Source organism: Periplaneta americana, chromosome 9 (assembly GCF_040183065.1).
Source record: "Periplaneta americana isolate PAMFEO1 chromosome 9, P.americana_PAMFEO1_priV1, whole genome shotgun sequence".
NCBI classification, from domain to species: domain Eukaryota; kingdom Metazoa; phylum Arthropoda; class Insecta; order Blattodea; family Blattidae; genus Periplaneta; species Periplaneta americana.
Window position 1 is genome coordinate 41,070,983 of NC_091125.1, and position 21,844 is coordinate 41,092,826.

Genomic DNA, 21,844 nt, shown 5'->3' on the forward strand with positions numbered 1-21,844 from the left:
TTTTAAAATCCCGTAACTGCATTTGAGGATATTGCATAAAATAGCAAAATAACTCATTCTTTTTATACCCCAGTATAACGACTGTTTGCATTTGTTATAACTATATAAAATATTGAAACATTCGCATACTCACGAGGTATTATCGACAGACGCATTTCAAAAACATATAGGTACAGATTTCGACATTCCGGAAAAATTATAAGCCACCGGCTGAGGCGCTTGCCTGCCGATTCTAAATTGCGCTCGGGCGTGGGTTCGATTCCTATTTGTGATGATTACCTGGTTAGGTTTTATTTCCGAGGTTTTGCCCAACCGTAAGGCGAATGTCAGGTAGGTACTCTATGGCGAATCCTCAACCTCATCTCGTCAAAATATCTCGCTATCACCAATTCCAACGACGCTAAATAACCTAGCAGCTGATACAGCGTCGCTAAATAACTAAAAAAATTAGGCTTACGGGGTTTTAATAGTAAGCAGACGATATATATTTTTTTATAAATTGGTTATTTTTATATGATTGATATGTTTATCTAGCGTTTGAATGAGATGAAGGTGATAATGCCAGCGAAATGAGTCGAGGGTTCAGCGCCGAAAGTTACCCAGAATTTGCTCTTAATGGGTTTAGAAAATACCTCTGAAAAATCTCAACCAGGTAACTTGTCCCAACCAGGATTTAAACCTGGGCCCAGTCTTTCTACAGTCAGGCATGCTAACAATTACTCCACAGCAGTGGACACCGACGATATTCCCATAAAGTAAACGGCCATCAATAGACAAAGGATAAATGTATCTAACGTGACCTTGGGTTGAAGCGGGTAAGAGGAAGTCGCACAGTATCCGAGACAGTATAACTCGAGAATTGGGAACGATAGAACGTTCGCAGTAGTGTCAAACGATTCGTAACGAATAAGGCTACATTCTTAATTGAGCAACAATCAGCAGTCGACAAATTAAATTTGAAAAATCAGCGAGTGAAATTGAGTGAAGAGAGAAAATTCATTATGTCGAGAAATTTGCAAATGGTAGCGGGCCTATAAGCAACAGGCAACAAACGATAGAGTACGATGGTTGCTATAGTTGTGTGTGTGTGTATATATATATATATATATATATATATATATATATATATACATACATATAAATTGCCTCTGCTGACGTTTACCTTAATAGTAATTCTATCAGCGACGTATTCATGCTTGGAACAGCCTACCCCGATTTTTTCTGTAGTGTTTCCTCAAAGGGAAGATGTACCAAAGGAAATCAGGAAATGTAAATGTATTGCAACTGAGAGCCCACAGTTGTGTAGGAAAGTTGTCACCAACGCAAGGGTGCGTTTCCAGAAAGTTGTGAGGCAAAACTGCTTTCCAGTAGAGATGGTTTTTCACACTTAAGTGATAGATAGATAGATACATACATACATACATACGTGTTCTGCCCATGGGCAGGTCTTTCACTGCAAACCCAGCATATAATCCATATAATATTAATGTCATCTATTATCTGATATCTTCTTCTGCCCCGAACTCGTATTATACAAATTATACAATAATATTTGGTGACTAAATGTATTAAACTTAAAACAATTGGAATGATATTTCGTATGTCACTCTGTACTACTCAGCACATTTCGAACAGCCGAATCATAATCACGTACAAACCACGCATGAGTCACTGAATTGGAAACTGTGAACTGAAGCACTGGTAATCCCGGCTGTTCCAGCTGACTTTAGTCGAGGAGAGTGGTGCAGGGGCCCGTTACACAATCCTTACAAATTACAAATTAACAATTTACAAATAACAAGTAAAAGATTACAAATGCTTGTAAATTGTGTTTCACAATGCTATCTTATTAGTTTGTAAAGTTTGACGAACTTTACAAAATCAGCCAAAGAAATTTACAAATACGCATTATTGGTTACACAATATCGCCAACGACAGTTTACAAAAATCGCTAAGGAGTAGACATAAAGTCGCTGTATTTTTACTACTATCGATACATATGTTTATATTTTGTACTAAAATAGATTACTTTAAGCTTGCTGATTCATATTTCATCATCAGAAAATATAAAGTATTGTTAAAGAAAATTAAAAGTATTTAGATTTTTGTATATTGGCGACAATGGAGTTTCAATACCAATACGTCTATTACTTAAATGAACAAAGTTAGCACCAAATTCAGTCAAATAAGTAAATAACAGATTTGGTCCACGTACAAATGTGCAACTGATAAAATAATTACGATGTCTAACTACAAAATCAGGTTCATTTTTTTGTGTTGATGCATCAGTATTTATTAATGTTGCATCCATAACCTCACAAACATTAGTGATCCCAGCAGCAGCATAAAAATCCTGTGCTATAGTAAATAACATTTTGGTGATCAAAAACCTGCCCCGAATTTAACTTTTTTAACAACATCAACAACCCTGTGGGTACTTTTGCACATTGATATTTTAGAAATTCCGTGCTTTTCTGCTAACGCACGGAACTGACAGCTAGTATGCAACCAATGCAAAACAATACAGTTCTCTCTTTGAGGTTAGGGCATCACTTTTCCCTTTTGGATGTTGGATATGATGTCCCATATCTTGTAGGAGAGATTCCAGCGAAACGGGACTCGAAAAGACTTCGGAATACCTCGTACATAGTGTCGTTATTGCATTATTGAATTATCTGTTTTTGGTGCAGGGAACTTCTTTTTTAAGTGCGAGTATTTATTAAATACAGTCTTCGTATATAAATATTTACGCGGTATTCTGAAGTATAGCGCGGGACTCATTCGAAACCTTTCATTAAATTCATACAATGATACGAACGTGCTATTAATTCTTAGTCGGAGAATTTTACGTATAAATCTTAGTTTGATTAGGCCTAAATTCAATATCTTCGTCTGAGTTTTTAGTATTTCTTAATAACATCAAAACTGCGTTAGTTTAATTCTTAATACAGGGTGCGTCAGAAAGAACGGATGGATTTCACATGGCAAGAAAATTGTAAAGATCCATCAAATCAAAAATTTATTGTTATCAACATATTCACCAATACATGTAGTTTATTTATGGAAAACAACATTATCCATATGATGTCCTTGGCTTTCAATACAGGCATCGAGGCGTTTTCTGATGTTCGCCATCACTTTCACAGTCATAGCTGGTGCAATTGCCACGATTTCTTCGCGAATCGCTGTCTTCAGTTCGTCCAGTGTATGTGATCGATGTTTACAAACTTACACCTTCAAATGGTCCCAAAGAAAGAAGTCGCAAGGCGCGAGATCTTACCGTAGCCTCGGACAATCTCAGTGCAATAGAATTTCATCCAGGTGATTTCTTCTTTAATGTTGAACCTGTGATATGAAATGAAGCCACCCACCGCAAAATTGTATTCCGAGTTGAAATCCTAGCGTGACATCCGATGTCGAAATGAGTCCTGAGTGGCGATCACAGACTCTTCATTTTTCAAAAATGTCTCTACGATGAAAGCACGTTGTACACCAGACCAACACCATGTTCTCAACTGAAACTGCATTCTATGGCTGACCCAACAGTCGTGGTCCCCCTCACTATATCTCTCTCCTCGTTGCGTATCGATAGTTTGAAATCCATCCGTTCTTTCTGACGCACCCTTTATTATCCAGTTACTAAAAAATTAATTTAATAAGTATTTCTTTATTGTATTTATGTTGTAATATCAAACTTTACACATCTCAGAGGTATTGTAGAAAATGTGCTAATTTTACAAGTAAAGTTTACACGTTTGTAAAATTAGGCTACCCTTCATTGTGAAACAGAATACTTGTAAAGTGAGCAAAATTTAATTTGTAAAGATTTGATTTCCTTTGTAAAGTTCAACATTACAAATTAAGATTGTGAAACAGGTGTTTACAATTTACAAGCAAAGCTTACAACTTACAAAGATTGTAAACATTGTGAAACAGGCCCCGGGAATGAGGTAAGCACGCGTGGCAAATGCAGTCCATTGCTTGACTTAATTCGCGAGTTCGAAGTGCGCTGATAATTCCACTTCGTAATCAAGAGCTGTCGCTATATACCATGCGTGTCTAGTGTGAGGTACGCACTTGAGGTGGGGTAGTTCCTCGGCCGTAGTGATGATGTAGAACTTGACCGAGCGTCGAGTGTGCAGCAGCACGCTGTTGACGGCGCTCACCAGCCCGCCCAGGCACGTCCCGTCGCTCGCGATGAGCACGCGGGCCATCTCGCCACGCGGACCCGCCTCTGTAACACAGCCACAGCACAAGCCGTTGTTAGTCCTCACTGACCAAACACTTCAGCACAACAAATCTCTTCTCTCTACACTCTTTTTTCTTATTTGGCGGAGTAAAATAGTTCGCGAACTTGTTCTACATCGATACCCAAATTGAAAGTTCACTACTCGATACTTTTTTCCCACCATAAAATTAAATGCAGTTACTGACATTATACAATCCAAAGTACACGGTGTCCGAAACAAAAACTACCAATGAGAAAATTTAACAACTCGCTGAATAATAAGAGTATGAAAATGACATTTACAAAAAATGAAAAAGGAATTTTTAAAGCTTTATGTTGGCATCATTGAAGACTGCAGTGTTGTTTATTGTTTGTGTAGACAGCGCAACAAAAAGTTCAATGCTGTTATTGACTTGCCGAATTCAAGTTTCTGGTAACAGTGGAGAGGAAATTTAGACAAAATTGGCCTCGACAGCAACAGCCAGAGAGACACACAATAACTGGTTGGCATAAAAACCTTCTTGAAACCGACTCTCTTGTAGAATAACGACCGCGTGGGAAGAAAGTCTCGGAGCAGTAAATTAACGCAATTCAGGAGGCTTTCCACTAAGTCTGTTCTTCATGCCAGCAGGGAACTAGGGATTCCAAAGTCAACTGCCCCGAAGTAGTGCATAAGAGGTTACGTCTTCATGCATACAAGATTCAGTTGGTGCAAAAATTGAACCCAAACGACATGCCTTCACGACATCAGTTTGCTATTGACATGCTGTCGAAGATAGCAATGACAGTGGAGTTCTGCACACACAGAGGTTTTGTTGATAGCCATCCCAAACTTTGGAAGTTACTATGTCATTTGTTGCAAACAACATTATTATCCATCAATTATTCAGGAAGTTATTTAACTTTCTTACTGGTAGTTTCCCGGGCACCCATATGTAAGATCATTCCATTCAGCTCTTCACGAGCTAGAAATGTCTGATCTAGGTAGATCGTTATCAATCCCAGATATTTCTGGTTATACAGGGTGTCCACAAAATGAGTACAAATTTTTTCGTATGGTGGTAGGGAGTATTTGAATACCATGAACTTTGAGTCGGAAATCCATTGTTGTGGGTGTAAACTGTGAAAATACATTGCAAATTGTTGAACACAAATTGTTGTTTATTATGTTAATTGTAAGAAATCAAAGCTATTACATGTTGTTTTACATCAATTGTTGCAAATGTCGGCCATAGACCTGTTGCACAGCTCCGCGCGTCTTTACACGGACTGATGAAATCTACGTAGCATATCTGGCTGCTCCCTAATTTCCGCGCCCGCTGCCACGATCCTCGCTACAAGCTCTGTCTCGTAGACAAGTGACTTCATGTGTCCCCACAGAAGGAAATCCAACGGCGTAAGATCTGGGGACCTCGGTGGTCATGGAACAGATCCATCTTGACCAATCCACCGACCTGGAAATCTTCTGTCGAGGAAAGCCCTGTCCAGCTTATCACAGAAACAAGTGCACTGCAGACTCAAGTGGCTTGTAATGTGTAATATTGCGTTTATACCCATATCAATGCATTTCCGATCCAAGGTTCTCCACACGGAAAATCTGCATTCATTTTGTAGACATTCTGTATAACTTTGATTAATAACAGATTTCACACAATTGTATTTTAATTCATAATGAGTACAAAGTTATGCTACTGAAGTTGTTCAAAGTGGTGTTCATCTGCATTCACTCATTCTCGACATCTTTTCATAGAACTTTTATTCCTTGCGTAATTCTCTTAATTTTTGTTCTTATAATGGTTTTTTACGACGCTTTACCAACTGCAATGGTTATCTAGCATTTAATTGAAATGAAGGTTATAATTCCAGAAATCAATCTGAGATCCAGCGCCGAAAATTACATAGTATTTGCTGTTAATGACTTGACGAAAAAACACGGATAAGCTCGACCAGATAACTTATCCCAACCTGGATTTGAACCCGGGCCCGCTCGTTCCACGGTTAAACATGCTAACCGAACTCCACAACAGTGACTTCTTTATAGTGTCTTTAAGCTCGTCTATAATGTTAGGTTATTTCTGTAGACAGTTTCTAGTGTTTTCCATAAATAATAATCGCACACGGTAAGGTTTGGGGAATCAATGTGGGCCATAATCCTATAGAAATGATCATGTTATTAAAACTTCCCTTATTAATCCCAATGTAGGCCTATGCTGTGTTGAAAATATTCATTTTTGTCATTTATTAGCGTATGTAACGACAATAAAAAATTGACTGTGGAAGAATTTGTGTGCAGTATTTCTCTGAATTTACTGTACATTAAAAAATATAGAACCTGTTATTCTGTTTACATTTACAGCGTACCATAAACTTTTCATCATGTACCTGATCTTTTTGTATCAGTCTGGGATTTTCTATGCTGCTGTATCTGTTTCTTGTATAGCAACATGATCACGTAAATAAAACCATGCCTCATTTTAGACAATTATTACATGTGGATCAGTAATACCGTCAGTAATATTTTATAAAACTCAATCACAGAATTGTCTCGGCTTAATCGTCATGCAGCCGTAATTCATAGAATTTATTCCCTCATTCATCATAATCTTCCATCCAAGTGTTAGACCACGTGGTCCGTTATGGTCTCGTACCATCTCTTAGCCGGGCGTCCAATAGGTCTTCTTCCTATAGGGCAGTGATGTCAACTGATGCCCATAGGAGCAAGCGCGCGCTTTAGAGCCCAGGAGAGCCTGAGTGCTTAACAGCGGAAAGGAAAGAGACAGACGAAAGGGGTAGTATATGCCGCTTGGTGGAGCTATATACAGGGATGGCCAGCACTGATTCAATGGATAAAGGGAAGAGAACTTATTAAAACTGTATCCATGTTAATTTTTAGATTTATAAAAGTGCATTATAAAAATGTAAGTTTTAATTTTAATGTTTATTTTTCACTTTTTTTTTTTACAGAAAAAGTGAAATTTTCAGATATGTTTGTTTAGTAGCCTTATAAGTACTAAAACAATGTTTTCGTAAATCTAATATATCGTAAATACGTATTACTGAAGATAGTGTATTAAAATGTTTGAAAATATTCGCATGGAAAATGTTTGTAAGGAAATGAATTAACAAAGCAAATAATGTTACACCACAAACAAAAAATATGTGCCTATGCGTTGGTAAAACGTCAGCTCTATAGCTTCAGCAGATTTCGGGGCAATTTAATATTCTGATAACAGAAAGTTGCGCACCAATATGACCTAAAAGCATGATGCGATAAGAGTTTTGTTATGTAATATTAGTTACAGTTAAAACATACACCTAGACAACTTTGCTTTGTACTATAATATTTTTTTTATTACTTTTATAAGGCTAAAGATACCATAAATATCAATTTCAACTTATCATGTCATATTCCATGTCTTTCTTTGGGTAACACTTTCTTTATGAATGATGTGTTTAATTCATTTAGTACAGTATAGTTGTAGTTATTATGGAATTTGTGTGAATATTCCTTATTTACTCTTTATTATGTTATTAACGTTTAAAACACAACTGCAATATTAGGCTAAGAAATAGGTGTTAGTACTTTTGTTTTACAGACAATATAGAAAATAACAAACAGAAAGAAGCCATACAAAATAACGACACAAAATTTCTCGTTCCTTTTGAAGTTTGTGCACCACTGTTTCCTTAATCCAACAGGCTGCTTATTTCTCCTAGCATACCTAGCGCTTAATGCCCGCGCACGACGTCAAGGTCAGAAAAATGCGCTTGCCTTTACATCACTGCTATAGGGCGATACCGCAAAATCTCCTTAGGGATTCTTCACCTAGGTGTTCTGTTTACATGATCTTTCCAGTTGTTCTTTAATTTTGTAATGTATTCCAGTACCGATTATATTCTTAACGCTTCTATAATATCTTTGTTTTTTTTAATAATCCCATTTTGTGTAGTCAGCAATGCGTCTCATAAATCTCATTTCTGCTGCTGCAATTCTAAAGTCGTCACATATTCTGATAGTCAAACTTCTCTACCATAAGCCAAGATATGTCGGGCTAGGGTTTTGTAATTGTTGATTCTTGTATGTTTTTGGATTAGAGATGGTCTCTGACTGAGTTTATTGTGCCTGACGCTTTTACAAATTTGGTAATTTTGTTTGGAATGTCTGTGTCATTTATGTAATTGAGGGAGTAATCGAGATAATTAAATAAATTTACTCTTTTTATTGTCAAGGCATATCTTGCTTGGGACTGGATCTTTTCTTTTGAAGGATAGAACTTTAGATTTCTCAGTAGAAAATTCCATGTCGTAATTTTTTGCTACTTTTTTAAGATTGTGTAGAGACAGTTGTAATCCATCCTCAGACTTTGCCAGTAATACCTGATCATCATCATCATCATCATCATCATCATCATCATCATCATCGTCATCATCATCGGCATAAAGAATTGTGTCTAAATGTACGTTATTTGCTGAATGCAAACATGAGTCTTGTTTCCATTTCTTAAAGAGATAATTCATATATATTATAAAAAGAAGGGGAGACAGACAGTGCCTCATTATGAAATAAAAATACAACTGTCTTAATGCTATTACTAAAGCTACATCACTACAAATATGCGAGAGGTTATGGTTTGCTAGTGACACACTCTAGGCAGCCATGCAGGCGTGGCTGTTGCGCTTGTTCCTGGCTGGAAGCCGAATGGGATGCTCTGTAGAATTGTTATACAGAATGCTTATAAAGTCGTGTAACAATGTCACTTGTGGAACATGATCTCGACTATGGAGGTAAACTGAGATTTCTAAGCAAAAAAGTAGAGAACTGCAGGGAACAGGAACGTACTACTCTCAGTGAATAGTTTGAGTTTCTAAGATTGATAAAATTTGAAATCAGGATATAAAGAGAGCAGTAGGTGTGGAAGAGGGTAGGTAGATGTCTAAAAACAGTTCCGCCATGTGCTTTGCATGGATCAAGAAAAATGGCCGAGCGTTACTCGGAGATACCACTGAAGAAATACGACAATTATGGAAAGACGAAATAAGTGTACAAAACTATGTAGGACAGCTGTCTTGATGCACGATGCTCAGAGTCGACTAGCTTGGCGACTGAAACCAAGCGACATAACGCACGCACTTAGGAGCACAGTGCCTACGATTCCATTTTTCAAAAACACTCTTTCTGAGTCACTTTCATTTTTTTTGCTTGGTTATTTTATGACGCTGTATTAACTACTGGGTTACTTAGCGTCGATGAAGTTGGTGATAGCAAGATTGTATTTGGCGAAATGAGAGAGAGAGAGAGAGAGAGAGAGAGAGAGAGAGAGAGAGAGAGAGAGAGAGAGAGAGGATTCGCCATATGAGCCATTCAGAGCAGAAGTGGTGTAAGTCAAAATTGGGTAATGAGGTTTAAAGTAAAAATTCTGTAAAATTCAGCGCAAAGTAGCAATTAATATGTCCTCGTGCTATCCACTGACTACTAATAGTTTAAATAAATTGAATATTAATTGCTACTTTGCGCTGTATTTTACAGAATGTTTACTTTAACCCTCATTACCCATTTTTGACTTGCATCACTTCTGCTCTAAATGGTTCGTATATTACCTGATATTCGCCTTACTGTTAAGGAAAACTTCGGGAAAAACTGAACCAGGTAATCAGCCCAAGCGGGAGTCGAACCCACGCCCGAGCGCAATACGGATCAGCAGGCAAACGTGCTACAGTCCGAGCTATGCCACGCCGGTGGCTACTTTCATGTTGTAGATAGATGAGATTTGCAATAGTAAGTAGTCTGAAGTAAATGAAGAGTCCACTGCAAGAATGATGGATGTCATTTGGAATACATTTTGCAGGAGAAGCAATTGAAAGTTTGAAATGCTTAGCGCTCAAAGCTTAACCACAGTCTAGTATATACAGTCGCGAAGCTCAATACGTAGTAAATATGCAAACATTAGGTAGTTGCTCACCACTAGGATCGCTAATATCGCCTCATTACAGGCAATGCAAAATAGTACCGTCACAGTCTATTGTTTCTAGCACCCTCAAAACTCAAGCTTCGTGACTGTATATAGTAGACTGTGGCTTAACTGTGATTTTCCGATCATTACTGGACAATGACTATCAATGTTAATGTCATATAACTCTCTATGTACATTCTATATGTCTTAAGCTATGAATTGGCAGTCTTGGTTCATTTTCAACAAGAAAGTGACATCCATCATTCTTGCAGTGGACTCTTCAAATGTTACTGATTTTATTCACAAATGAAACGTCGTTGCGTAGAAAGATTATTCCAAAGTAATATCACTGGTCAGAAAATAAGGATTTAATAAAGAAAAAAGTATACAAAGTTATTCATTAATACGGTTCTGCCCAAGGGCAAGTCTTTCACTGCAAACCAGCATTCTTCAGTCTTTCCTATTTTCTGCCTTCCTCTTAGTCTCCGCATATGATCCATACGGTATATCTTAATGTTGTTTATAATCTTGTATCTTCTTCTGCCCCGAACTCTTCTGCCATTCATAATTTCTTTCAGGGAATCCTTCACAAGACAGTTTCTTTTCAACCAGTGACCCAGGCAATTTCTTTTCCTCTTCCTGATTAGCCATGTTTGCAGTTTGTCTTGGGAAAGGTGAATGCGGCAACTTCCCGTTGCTTTCCGCACACCACTCTCTCTTTCGCATCTTAAAAGATCCCAGGGGTCCCCAACGTAGAGGTGAGGAAAGTTGATTTGATGATTAGGCCCTCTAGACTTCACCGAAATTCTCCACAAGGGTTAAATATCAATTCTATCAGAGTTTTTGACCCAATCAGAGACCAGGAAAAATCCCTATTAGCCTTTGTATTTCCAATAATATCGACGATGCCTAATGGTGATAAGAGATATTGAGAATGTAATTGTCACATCACTAGTGTTAAAAGTTTTATTTCCCGCCGTGTTGGGATTCTTTCCTTGCTTTTACTAAGTAGAGTTCAAGAAATAAATTTAACTTGACGTTTTTGCTGCTATACTATTTTATTGGACACAAATCATATTAACGGGATGTGGAGTAAATTCTTTCTGATGACCAATGGATTCTTACAGGAGAAACTTGTGGCGTTATGTTTCTACTCCACTTTATTTTTTCTTATTTTTCTTTTCTTCCTTTCCTTGTATCTATCCTTTCGTTGTATTTTTATTTAATTAATTTGTAACATTGCATCAGTACCAGAGTGCGATCGTAAAATAAGACTCTGTGCCGGTTTTAAATTTAGAATAAAGGTTAATTTCATATAAAATCAAATATTTTTCCTTACTGATTTTAATTTAGATCCTCCTCTGAGGCTCAAATACCACTATATTATCATATTTTGCTTTTAATTCAGTAGACTCAATTTCCAGTGTAGGAATGGGGATTTATATGCCTGGGTGTTTTTCCCTTGTTTGTGTTGTCTTCTTGGACGGAGAGTTCCTCTACCTGCGCAGTCTAGGATTAGTTTAAAATCCTCACAATACTGGAGACGGAACTGTTCAAGAGACCCCATCCTCGAATTTGTTTGTGATTACTAAGATTGGGATAAAGTAGCTGTATCAGGATAGGCTGTATAGCTGTGCAGAATGGGGCCTTGACTTGCTTCAGACTAAGTAAACACTACCCCATTCCACTAGTTAAAACTCTACCTTCTGGGAAGAGTGCTCCCCACCCCTTAGCTAAAACATTAACGAATGAACAGTACAGCCGATAGGAACTGAATATCCGTCGTCACTAGTCTACTGTCGGCCTGGGGGATTCGCGACAACTACAGTAGTTAATGTTTACGGACCAAGGATGCCTAACCTGATACAGATATATTATAGATATTTTAATTTGTCCTACAGAATTTATCTGTAATATTGACGCTTAATATTTTAGGAGAAAAATTAAGTGTCAATATTACAGATAAATTCTGTAGGACAAATTAATACAGGGGCATCATTTTATTTTTACTTCAATTTTTATTGTACCTGAGTTTTTGAATGTACTTCACTCCCACCCCTTCTACTAATGAAGTTCCAACTATCATCTACACACAGATCCAAGACCGCATATAGTAAAAAGCACCGAGTTAGTAAGTATAGTACGTTCCAGAAATATGTTCACGTTTTCCAGTGACGAAAGAGCTTTCAATATTGAATCATATTTTCGCACAGGTGCGGTCCGTTTGCCTACGTCGCATCCCTATTTCCTCCACCTGCTTCTGTTCGCCCCTCTGTAAAAGCAGGGCTGACTTAGCTCTTTTCTGAAAACATTAATTTCTGTTAGGAATTGGACGTTTACGTAATATTATACAACTGTTTAAAATAACTTAAATAAAAGGGCCTCGTTAAGTAATTAACTGTCACGTGAGGGAACTCTTTCTACGATCCTGCGACATAACCACTTGGACGGACAGTAGATAGCATGTCTGAGTAATTTTATCTGTGCAGTCGGGCAGAAGTGAAGATTGAATTTACAGTACGTAAGGTACTCTTTTATAGAGGATGTACAGAATTATTTCAACATGAGTTACTGGTACGAAGGACGAAACTGGCAATTGGAATTAGATGAAATGGTCTATAGTGCGATAATATGCACGAAAGAACTGAAGCCTGTATCGAAATGAACGGCCACCATTTTCAGAAATGTTTTTAAATATCCATATTATGATCATTTTTCAATTTAACTTCATTCTCTATATTGTACGCTAATGTGCTGTAGACAGTATAATATACACTGCATAATGAATACGTTCGCATGGATAACTCAGTTCGAGAGTAAAAACACTTATTCTTAATACAGTACTGTATTAAGATTAAACAAAAACCTAATGAAAATTATCGAACTCAAATCGCGATATTTCCTAGTTTACGTAAATGGATGAACTGCTTTTCTTCCCTCCTATACCTAGTAAAGTGATTTGTTTGTGTGTTACGCCAGTATCGTCGAACTACAGTCGTGGAAGGGGGAGCAATCTGTGTTTCCGGTTCTCTAAAGGTATAGCCAGGTGAATATTAAAAATGTTAGTAAAAATAAAATGATTTCCCTGTATATCTATAATATTCTCTCAGCTAGCAGTGCATAATAACTGTGGATTCCCGGCCAACAAGTCACTCAGCTGAGTGCGCTCCTAGTATAATGGCAGTTGACATTGGATACACGTCAACATATACATGCCTAAATTAGAGTCAGGCCACAAAGGGAAACATCGAAGGAGGAAAGTTCGATCCGGTGCTGTGGATTGAATTCTGCGTAGCTCAGTGGTCAGAGCGCTTGGTACGTGGAGCCAAGGACCCGGGTTCGATCCCCGGCGCCGGAGCGAATTGTTCTCCTGAAATGTTAACTGATACAGCTACTTTATTCGAACTTTAGTGATTACTATTTCGCTCATATACACTACATGAGATGTAAGAATTCGCTGAATTTGAACCAATCAAAGCCACATATCATTTCAATATTGTCTATTTCATGCTACCACTTTTTTCTTGTCTTATTTTGAAATACCAAAAGTCTCCCAGTGTATCCAAAATCGAACTCGGAAATTTTGCGTAGCGTTAAAGGATAGTTAGATCGGTTTAGTATCTGTCCTTGAGAATTACAATTCAACATTATAGGTCTCTAATCGTCACGGAACACCAAAAATATTCTAATGAAATAATAGAGATCTTTTACTTATGACTTGAGATATCACATTTTGACTACAGTAGAAAATAATGAACGTAGGAAAAGGAATTCTTATGGTTGAATAAAAGCCGGAACAATAATGTCATATGACAAGGTAGAGAGCGTCGTTGTTTGATGAGTCACACAGTTGCTTCCACAAACCAACGAGGAACGCCATAACCTAATTATGAATAAACTCAGAATAATAAACATCAATTTTCTCAGCATCAATTATTTTACTTTCACGGAATGCCATTTCCATTTGTACATTTAATTAAATTTACATTTACATTTAACATCATTGTTTTCATGAGAAAATGAATAGACCTACTTATATTATTCTATTTCTGTCATTCATGTGCATTTACAATAATTATCACTAGAGGGCTCCAGCCATATTTGTATATAATTAATGTTTTTATAAAACACTATGAAAGTGGATCAAATATATTAATTAACAATAGTATACGATTATTATTTTTATTTTATTTATTATTCTGTTAGCAAAGTAGTAAATATTACGCGAGATTTTCATTACTTTCGAATAAATTCACATGACAACGTCTTGCAATATTATCTACGATTATAATTATCTCAATCACACAGCCATATTATACGCAAAGGCATTAATGTTGCGTGGATTTCAATTCCGTCTGCAATATGGATATTGTCACTTGTAACTGTGATGTTCTTTATTGTCCCGCAGTTTGTCAATCTAGTTATGTCGAAAAATGTCTCAAGTACGGCCTAAGGATAAGTACAACTATACTTAAGCAAGATAAATAGGCAATTAGGTGAGTAAATAGATGGACAGGTGAATAAATGGACATGGAATGGAATTAACAGGAGTGGGCACTAGGACCCAGCACTACGACCTGTTACGATCTATTGCGCTAATCTTCAAGCTAGGCGCATTCCCAAATCCACATCAGCTGACTACACTAAGGTTGACTGCGTACTCAGGTTTCGAACAGACAACCCATTTCGTCCCTAGGCCAGCCTCCTCCGTGCGTCGCCAATCGTCGATCGGGGAATGCTATGAAATGGTGACGGAATGCTGTAGATGCCTAATATGGAGAAAAACGGGAGAACCTCGAGAAAAACTCTGTGACTTTGTCCGCCACAGTCACTATGGATTTTTCAATGAAACATTTCAGACCTGACCGGGATTCGAACCCGGGCCGCCTGCGTGACAGACCGGAAGTCTGACCACTCAGCCACTGCAAGGAATAAGTGGACATGGATGGACAGACGGATTGATATAGAGTGATTCAAAATGTAGTGCTCAAACTGAAGGAGCTTACAGAAGGATTAGAATATAACAATTTTAGAACAGGAACTGGTAGTCTAGAATGTGATTCTGAGTCGGTATAAGTCTGTGAATGTGAGCAACTACAGGGACATCATTTTATTTTTACTAATATTTTTAATACAGTATTAACCTGGCTATACCTTTGGTTCAACGATTAAGAACCGGAAACAACGTTTGCTACCCCCTTCCCCGACTGGAGTTCGATGATACTGGCGTAATATAAAAACAATCAGTTTACTAGGTATAGGAGGGAAGAAAAGTAGTTCATCCATTTACTTAAACTAGGAAATATCGCGATTTTAAGTTTGATGATTTTCATTAGGTTTTTGTTTAATCAAAATACAGTACAGTATTAACAATGAGTGTTATTACTCACGAACTGACTTTCCATGCGGACGTATTCATTATGCAGCGTATATTATATTGTCTACAGCACATCAGCCTACACTATAGATAATGAAGTTAAATTGAAAAATAATCATAATATGGATATTTAAACACATTTTTGAAAATAGTGGCCGTTCATTTCGATACAGGCTTCAGTTCTAATGTGCATATTATCGCACTATAGACTATTGTACGTAATTCCAATTACCAGGTTCGTCCTTCATGTTGAAATAATTCTGTACCTACTCTATAAAAGAGTACCTTACGTACTGTAAATTCAATCTTCACTTCTGCCCGATCCGAAAAGATAAAATTACTCAGACATGCTATCTACTGTCCGTCCAAGTGATTACTTCGCAGCGTCGTAGAAAGGGAGGAAATCACATGACAGTTAATTACTTAACGAGGCCCTTTTATTTAAGTTATTTTAAACAATTGTATGGGTATAATATTCCGTAGACGTCCAATTCCTAACAGAAATTAATGTTCTCAGAAAAAAGCTAAGACAGCCCAGCCACTAGCATTTACAGAGAGGCGAATAGAAGCAGGTGGGGGAAACCGGGATGCGACGTAGGCAAATGGAAAATGATGCAATATTGAAAGCTCTTTCGTCACTGGAAAACGTGAACATATTTTTGGAACGCACTGTTTACTATGACCGTAAGGCTACTTTGACTGTATATACGGTTTTGGATCTGTATGGAGGACGGTTGAACTTCATTAGTAGAAGGAGTGGGAGTGAAGTACATTCAAAAACTCAGGTACAATAAAAATTGAAGTAAAAATAAAATGATGTCCCTGTACATAATAGACAACATGCCAATGAAGTAATAGTAATGATTATATCAAGAGTTGCTCGAGTTGGCGACCACCATATTCATTGCAGACATTGCATCGTCGAGGAAATACTGACGCACTCTCCGTAATACTCCAGGCACCTGCCGAGCCACATCAGATGCTACAAGTATCCTGGCTGATAGTTACAGGTGTCTCGTAAAAGACGTTTTTGGTTTTCCCCCAGAAGAAGTACGTGTAATTGTAGGCATGAAATGAGGGAACAGGTTGGCTAATTTCGATCTAATGCCCAGATATGCGAGGTTTAAATGGTGTTCCGTCCTGTTGCAGCCACAGCTGTTAACGCACGATAAGTGGCAGGTCTGAAACAACTTGTTGCAAGAAATTGTAGCTAAATATATCCCATTCGAACATGATGGCACGAGGTAAGGTACAAGGTATGAGTACATCTACATTGTAGGTCGTAATATTACGGGCTTGTACTGACTGAGGATTACCACTGACTGAGGAGACCACAGGTTTCTATTTAAAACATTTTTGGTTTTACTAATAAACCGTGTATAGTTTTTATACGATACTTATGCAGAGATGAGACAGAAAACGTTACTAATAAACCGTGCATAAGCGATGGATGTATAAACAGTCTGTAACTATAAAATGGGAATTGCTTTGCTGTAGTTATACACACGAAACCCCTTGTTTAAGCGTTGCATATAGAGAAAAAATGGCCGCCCCTCTAACTGCTGTTCGTATCGATGTCATTTTATGATGATGGTTGCCTTCTAACCACAGAGGAACAAACCAAAGAGCACAGAATAATTAGAATGACATTGCTATAGTCCAAAACACAGTCTAATATATACAGTCGCGCAACGTCAACACTTTTTTTGCCAACATTCACGACACTAGCGCTCAAGCGGCAGGCAAGGCACTGGTCATAGGGTTGATACAGCCAGCACGTGCTTTAAAGTTATGCGAGATGTATAACGTTTTAATCATGCGTCGGAATAAAGACAATGTGTGCAATGACGAAAATTGCAGTAACAACAAGTTTAAATCTCCGAATTTGTCGTTGTTCAGATTCCCTAAAGACCAAGAGAAAATCATAAATCAGTCATAACCTATAATCCACGCTGTAGGTAACCTACGTATTGTGTTCTATAAAACATATACCGGTATTAGTTATCAGTTACCTATTTGTATATCAGGAAGGAGAGTTTAAATAAAAACAAAGTAAATACCTGTTACAGTATATTATTGTTTTGCAGAGATCATGTATAAATGTGTAACCATTCCGATTTTGGATAATGTATCTACAGTTTTTAATGCAAGTAATTCCATAATTTTTGTATTCGTGTTTTTTTCTTTACATTTTTCAAAAGTTGAATGTTATATTGAATTCAAGTAGGGATTATGGTGTTAATTTTTTCAAGAATTCATGGCGTATTATAATCCTTTTGCAAAATATTCACTTCTTGAATAAATCTAGACTGTGCGGATAAATTTCTGATGTGTTGGTGTAGATTCATGCGGCAGACGTATTAAGTTCTCAAGAAATAAAAGAGCCTTTTTAAATTTAATATAAAAAGCAATCTTTTCTGTAATAATTTGCATGACTGTTATTGGTGTTGATTTTACATTACCAGTGATTATTTGAGCCGTTCAGAGCAGAAGTGGTATAAGTCAAAATTAGGTAATGAGGTTTCAAGTAAAAATTCTGTAAAATACAGCGCAAAGTAGCAATTAATATATCCTTCGTGCTATTCACTGACTACTAATAGTTTAAATAAATTGAATATTAACTGCTACTTTGCGCTGTATTTTACAGAATGTTTACTTTAACCCTCATTACCCATTTTTGACTTACACCACTTCTGCTCTGAAAATAAAACTAGGCCTGAGTTAATTGAAGTTACAATTTTTTCAACAAAGTTGTGTATTCATTTGTTCTCACCTACGTCATAATAACAGTACGTGCATGTAAATTACGTATTATATAGGTAGGGTAAGTTAAAATTAAGCTTATGTGTGAAAACTGGAAATGTAATGTAAAATGCGGTAAAATTTCCATAAAATTTTAAACCATATCAGCACTATTAGCGACTCAAAATAATAATAAAAAAAAATTGAAAAATAATGAACTTCATAAATCAATGTCTGTCAAATTAAGGTTTAAATCTTCCCCTTTTTTATTTTTAAGTTTACCTCAGCTGCCGAGTTTACCCCAATTTGCGGTATGGAAAATAGTTAATTTCTCAGGAAATAGGGAGAGGAATTCACCACGCGATGTACCCTACGAAATATGCCCTACAATTTTGACTCTTCTCACAGGAAATATAGAGTTACAATGGTTTATAAATATATTTAGGAATGAATTGAATTAATCGTCCACGTACAAACAATTATATTATTTCAAACCATGGTACGTGATCAGGGTCATGATTCAGGTGTAAGGAGCAGAAAGAATTACGTTTATTATCAGCTTCTGAAACTTGTAGATTAACTGAGTGTGAAATTCTTCCAGAATTCTAAAGTAGAATTAGTAAGAACCATATACACTTATTGTATAGCATAAAAATATAAAATAAATTACGCAAAACCCGTTTTCTAATGTGTTGCCATATGTCGTGTGCACACTTTTAACTTGCCTGCCGCTAGAGGGCTAATGTCGCGCCAGCTGTCAAATGTTGGCATATTTTATACGTATGAGTTGCGTGACTGTATCTATTAGACTGTGGTCCAAAATATAGTGTGGTAATCGATCAGACCCAGTTGTACTATCGATACTTAACACGGCACATAGAGCGCTCTACCGGATGCAATAGAACTCAGATATTTTATTACCTTTCGTAATGACGAAACAATGACGTAGCTGTGTAACAGTTATACTGTTATACACGACGTATGTAGTGATTATTAGTAAGGAATTTACACACCACTTATAGAAGAGGTACTCATTGTAAGACAGTTAAACGTCTGCATATAGAGTTTTTATTAGTAAGGCCGTTTATGTTTCGATCTCTCTATAAACTCCTTCAGTTTGAGCACAACCTTTTGACTCACCCGGTACAGGCTGGTGAAGAAAAAGAGATTGTTGAATGAAAGAACATACGTACGTACAGACAGGACTATTTAATTGATTTACTAAGAAGTCTATTTAGAACACCTTTAGGTTGAATTAATGCGATCTGAATTACGTACACAGTGAGCTTAACGTACCACAAGGTATAATAAGAACTGAAAAAGAATCTTACAGCCTGCTTGTACCCTTAGTCTGCACATGCGTCGGCGTAAGGGAGGAACCATTTAGCGCCATAGACAAAAGAAAGGACAGTCATAAGAAATCACTCCGAGCACAAGTTCACGAACTTTCTAACCCCACCATTCATAAACACATGCTTAGGTGTAAACAAACACGAACAGAAAGACATGCACGTGCACACACAGGGGCTCGAACACACACAACACAGACAGAAGTGTGTAGAATGCAGACCTCAGGAGAAATAGAGGCTATACCGGTGGGAGGTGCTCTGCTAGTGGGTGACGGGACGGCTTTGGGCCGCAGGGTGGTGGTGGTAGTGATGATGGTGGGCGTGGTGACCGCGGGCTCGTTCTGCAGAATGGCGAAGGGAGCCGGCACCCACTCCAGCAGAGTGACCAGGTACACCACGAGCAGCGACCAGCATAGCACCAAGGCCAGCAGGCCCCCTGCGGACAACAACAACTTGGCATGATGGAGGCATGGGGTCATTGTAAATTGTGTTTTATTTAACGACGCTCGCAATGCCGATGTTAGGCCTATATCAGCGTTGTCAGTGTGCCGGAATTTCGTCCCGCAGAAATTCTTTTGTGCGAGATCGTGCGTATTTGCTTGTTTTCCGCACAGAACCAATACGCGGTAAGTGTGAAATACCACATTCAGTATTCCCAACGTAACACATATAACAATTTCCCTCTTCTTACCGCTTAAGCGCGACATTCATTTTACTGCTTTAGGCTTTTAACATATTATTTTTAGAGACGTTTAGCATAGTAATAATTATAAATTGGAAACTTACCATTGCAATTTCACCTAAATTGCAATGTTAATTATCGTTTTTAAATATTTGCAAAAATTAAGTAAAGTCTACTACTCCACGAAACTTATTGCATTCCTGATACAAGTAACATTAAGGAAGCCATGAAAAAATCAACAAGATTCCAGATGCCGATGTTATTACTGCAATATGTTATATAAATAATACTGTTAAAATATTAAAATGAAAAATAAATCATTACATAACCTTACCGTTTGTTTTAAGTTCGCATTTATAGACTGGGGGAAAAGAAGACAGACGTATATCACGGCCTGATGGAGTATAGCAAACACAGAAAACATTTTATAGCAACAATGTTGAAGAAAGATATTTTGGTTTTCCGAAGTTGCCGTCATTAAACAGACACCAACATGGAGATTTCATTGCAACTAATTAGAAATTCGTCTTTCAAGTATGTAATAAACGATCTTCGCAAAATAATGTACGATACACGAGCGGTATGTTTGTTTTCATGTTCTCGGAAATTAAAAAAGCTCAACTACGTTTCGCTTCTTCAATCTTTTCCTCGACCATGAAAACGTCAACATACCGCTCTTGTAACGTATATTACTATTACATGCCAGTAAATCTATTGTGCCTGTCGCATTTAAGCACACTTAAATGCCATCGACCTGAGCCGGGATCGAACATGCAACATCGGGCACAGAAGATCAGCACTCTACCGACTGCGCCACCCAGGCCGACGGCATAGAATCATGTTTTTGTAGTACTGCTAAGGTGAAACAAGATCGAATTGATCTTTAACGTTAACTGGGCACATGCTTACCTATGTTTGCGTTTTCAGAATTATAGACACGGAGAAACACGTGATGTGATATAAAGGCATATTTTTTTGCGAAGGATTACTAGGCCTATATAAATAAAAAGCTGCTACCAGGAAGTCGAAAGCAGAATAGCAATGGCAAAGGAAGCTTTTAATAGAAAAAAGGAGCATGTTCTGCTGATCTCTGGAAAAATAACTAAGAAAGAGACTAGTGAAGTGCTTTGTGTGGAGTGTGGAATCGTGTGGAGCAGAAACATGGACATTATGACTAAGTGAAGAGAAGCGACTACTGTAGAAACATTTGAAATGGAGAAGGATGGAGCGTGTGAAATGGACAGACCTAATAAGAAATGAAACTGTGTTGTAATGAGTGGAAGGAAAAAGAATGATGCTGAAACTGATCAGGAAGAGGAAAAGGAATTGGTTGAGTCACTGGCTAAAAAGAAATTGCATACTGAAGGATGCATTGGAAGGAATGGTGAATGGGAGAAGAGTTCGAGGCAGAAGAAGATAGCAGATGATAGACAACATTAAGATAAATGGATCATATGAGGAGACAAAGAGGAAGACAGGTAATAGAAAAAACTGGAGAATGCTGGGTTTGAAGTG

General features: G+C 37.5%; 1 protein-coding gene across 3 annotated transcripts in view; it reads right to left on the reverse strand.

Moving 5' to 3' along the window:
- The window catches only part of LOC138705858 (glycosyltransferase 8 domain-containing protein 1-like), a 54,356-nt gene that overhangs the window by 21,544 nt on the left and 10,968 nt on the right, over positions 1–21,844 (reverse strand). For 2 of the 3 annotated variants that reach the window (XM_069834541.1, XM_069834542.1), the window contains exons 2-3: positions 19,892–20,083; positions 4,078–4,234 (exon numbers count right to left, since the gene is read on the reverse strand). In XM_069834541.1, coding sequence (XP_069690642.1) covers positions 4,078–4,234; positions 19,892–20,083 — 349 coding nt within the window. The remainder of the gene's footprint in view (positions 1–4,077; positions 4,235–19,891; positions 20,084–21,844) is intronic. The other variant, XM_069834543.1, reaches the window with a different exon arrangement.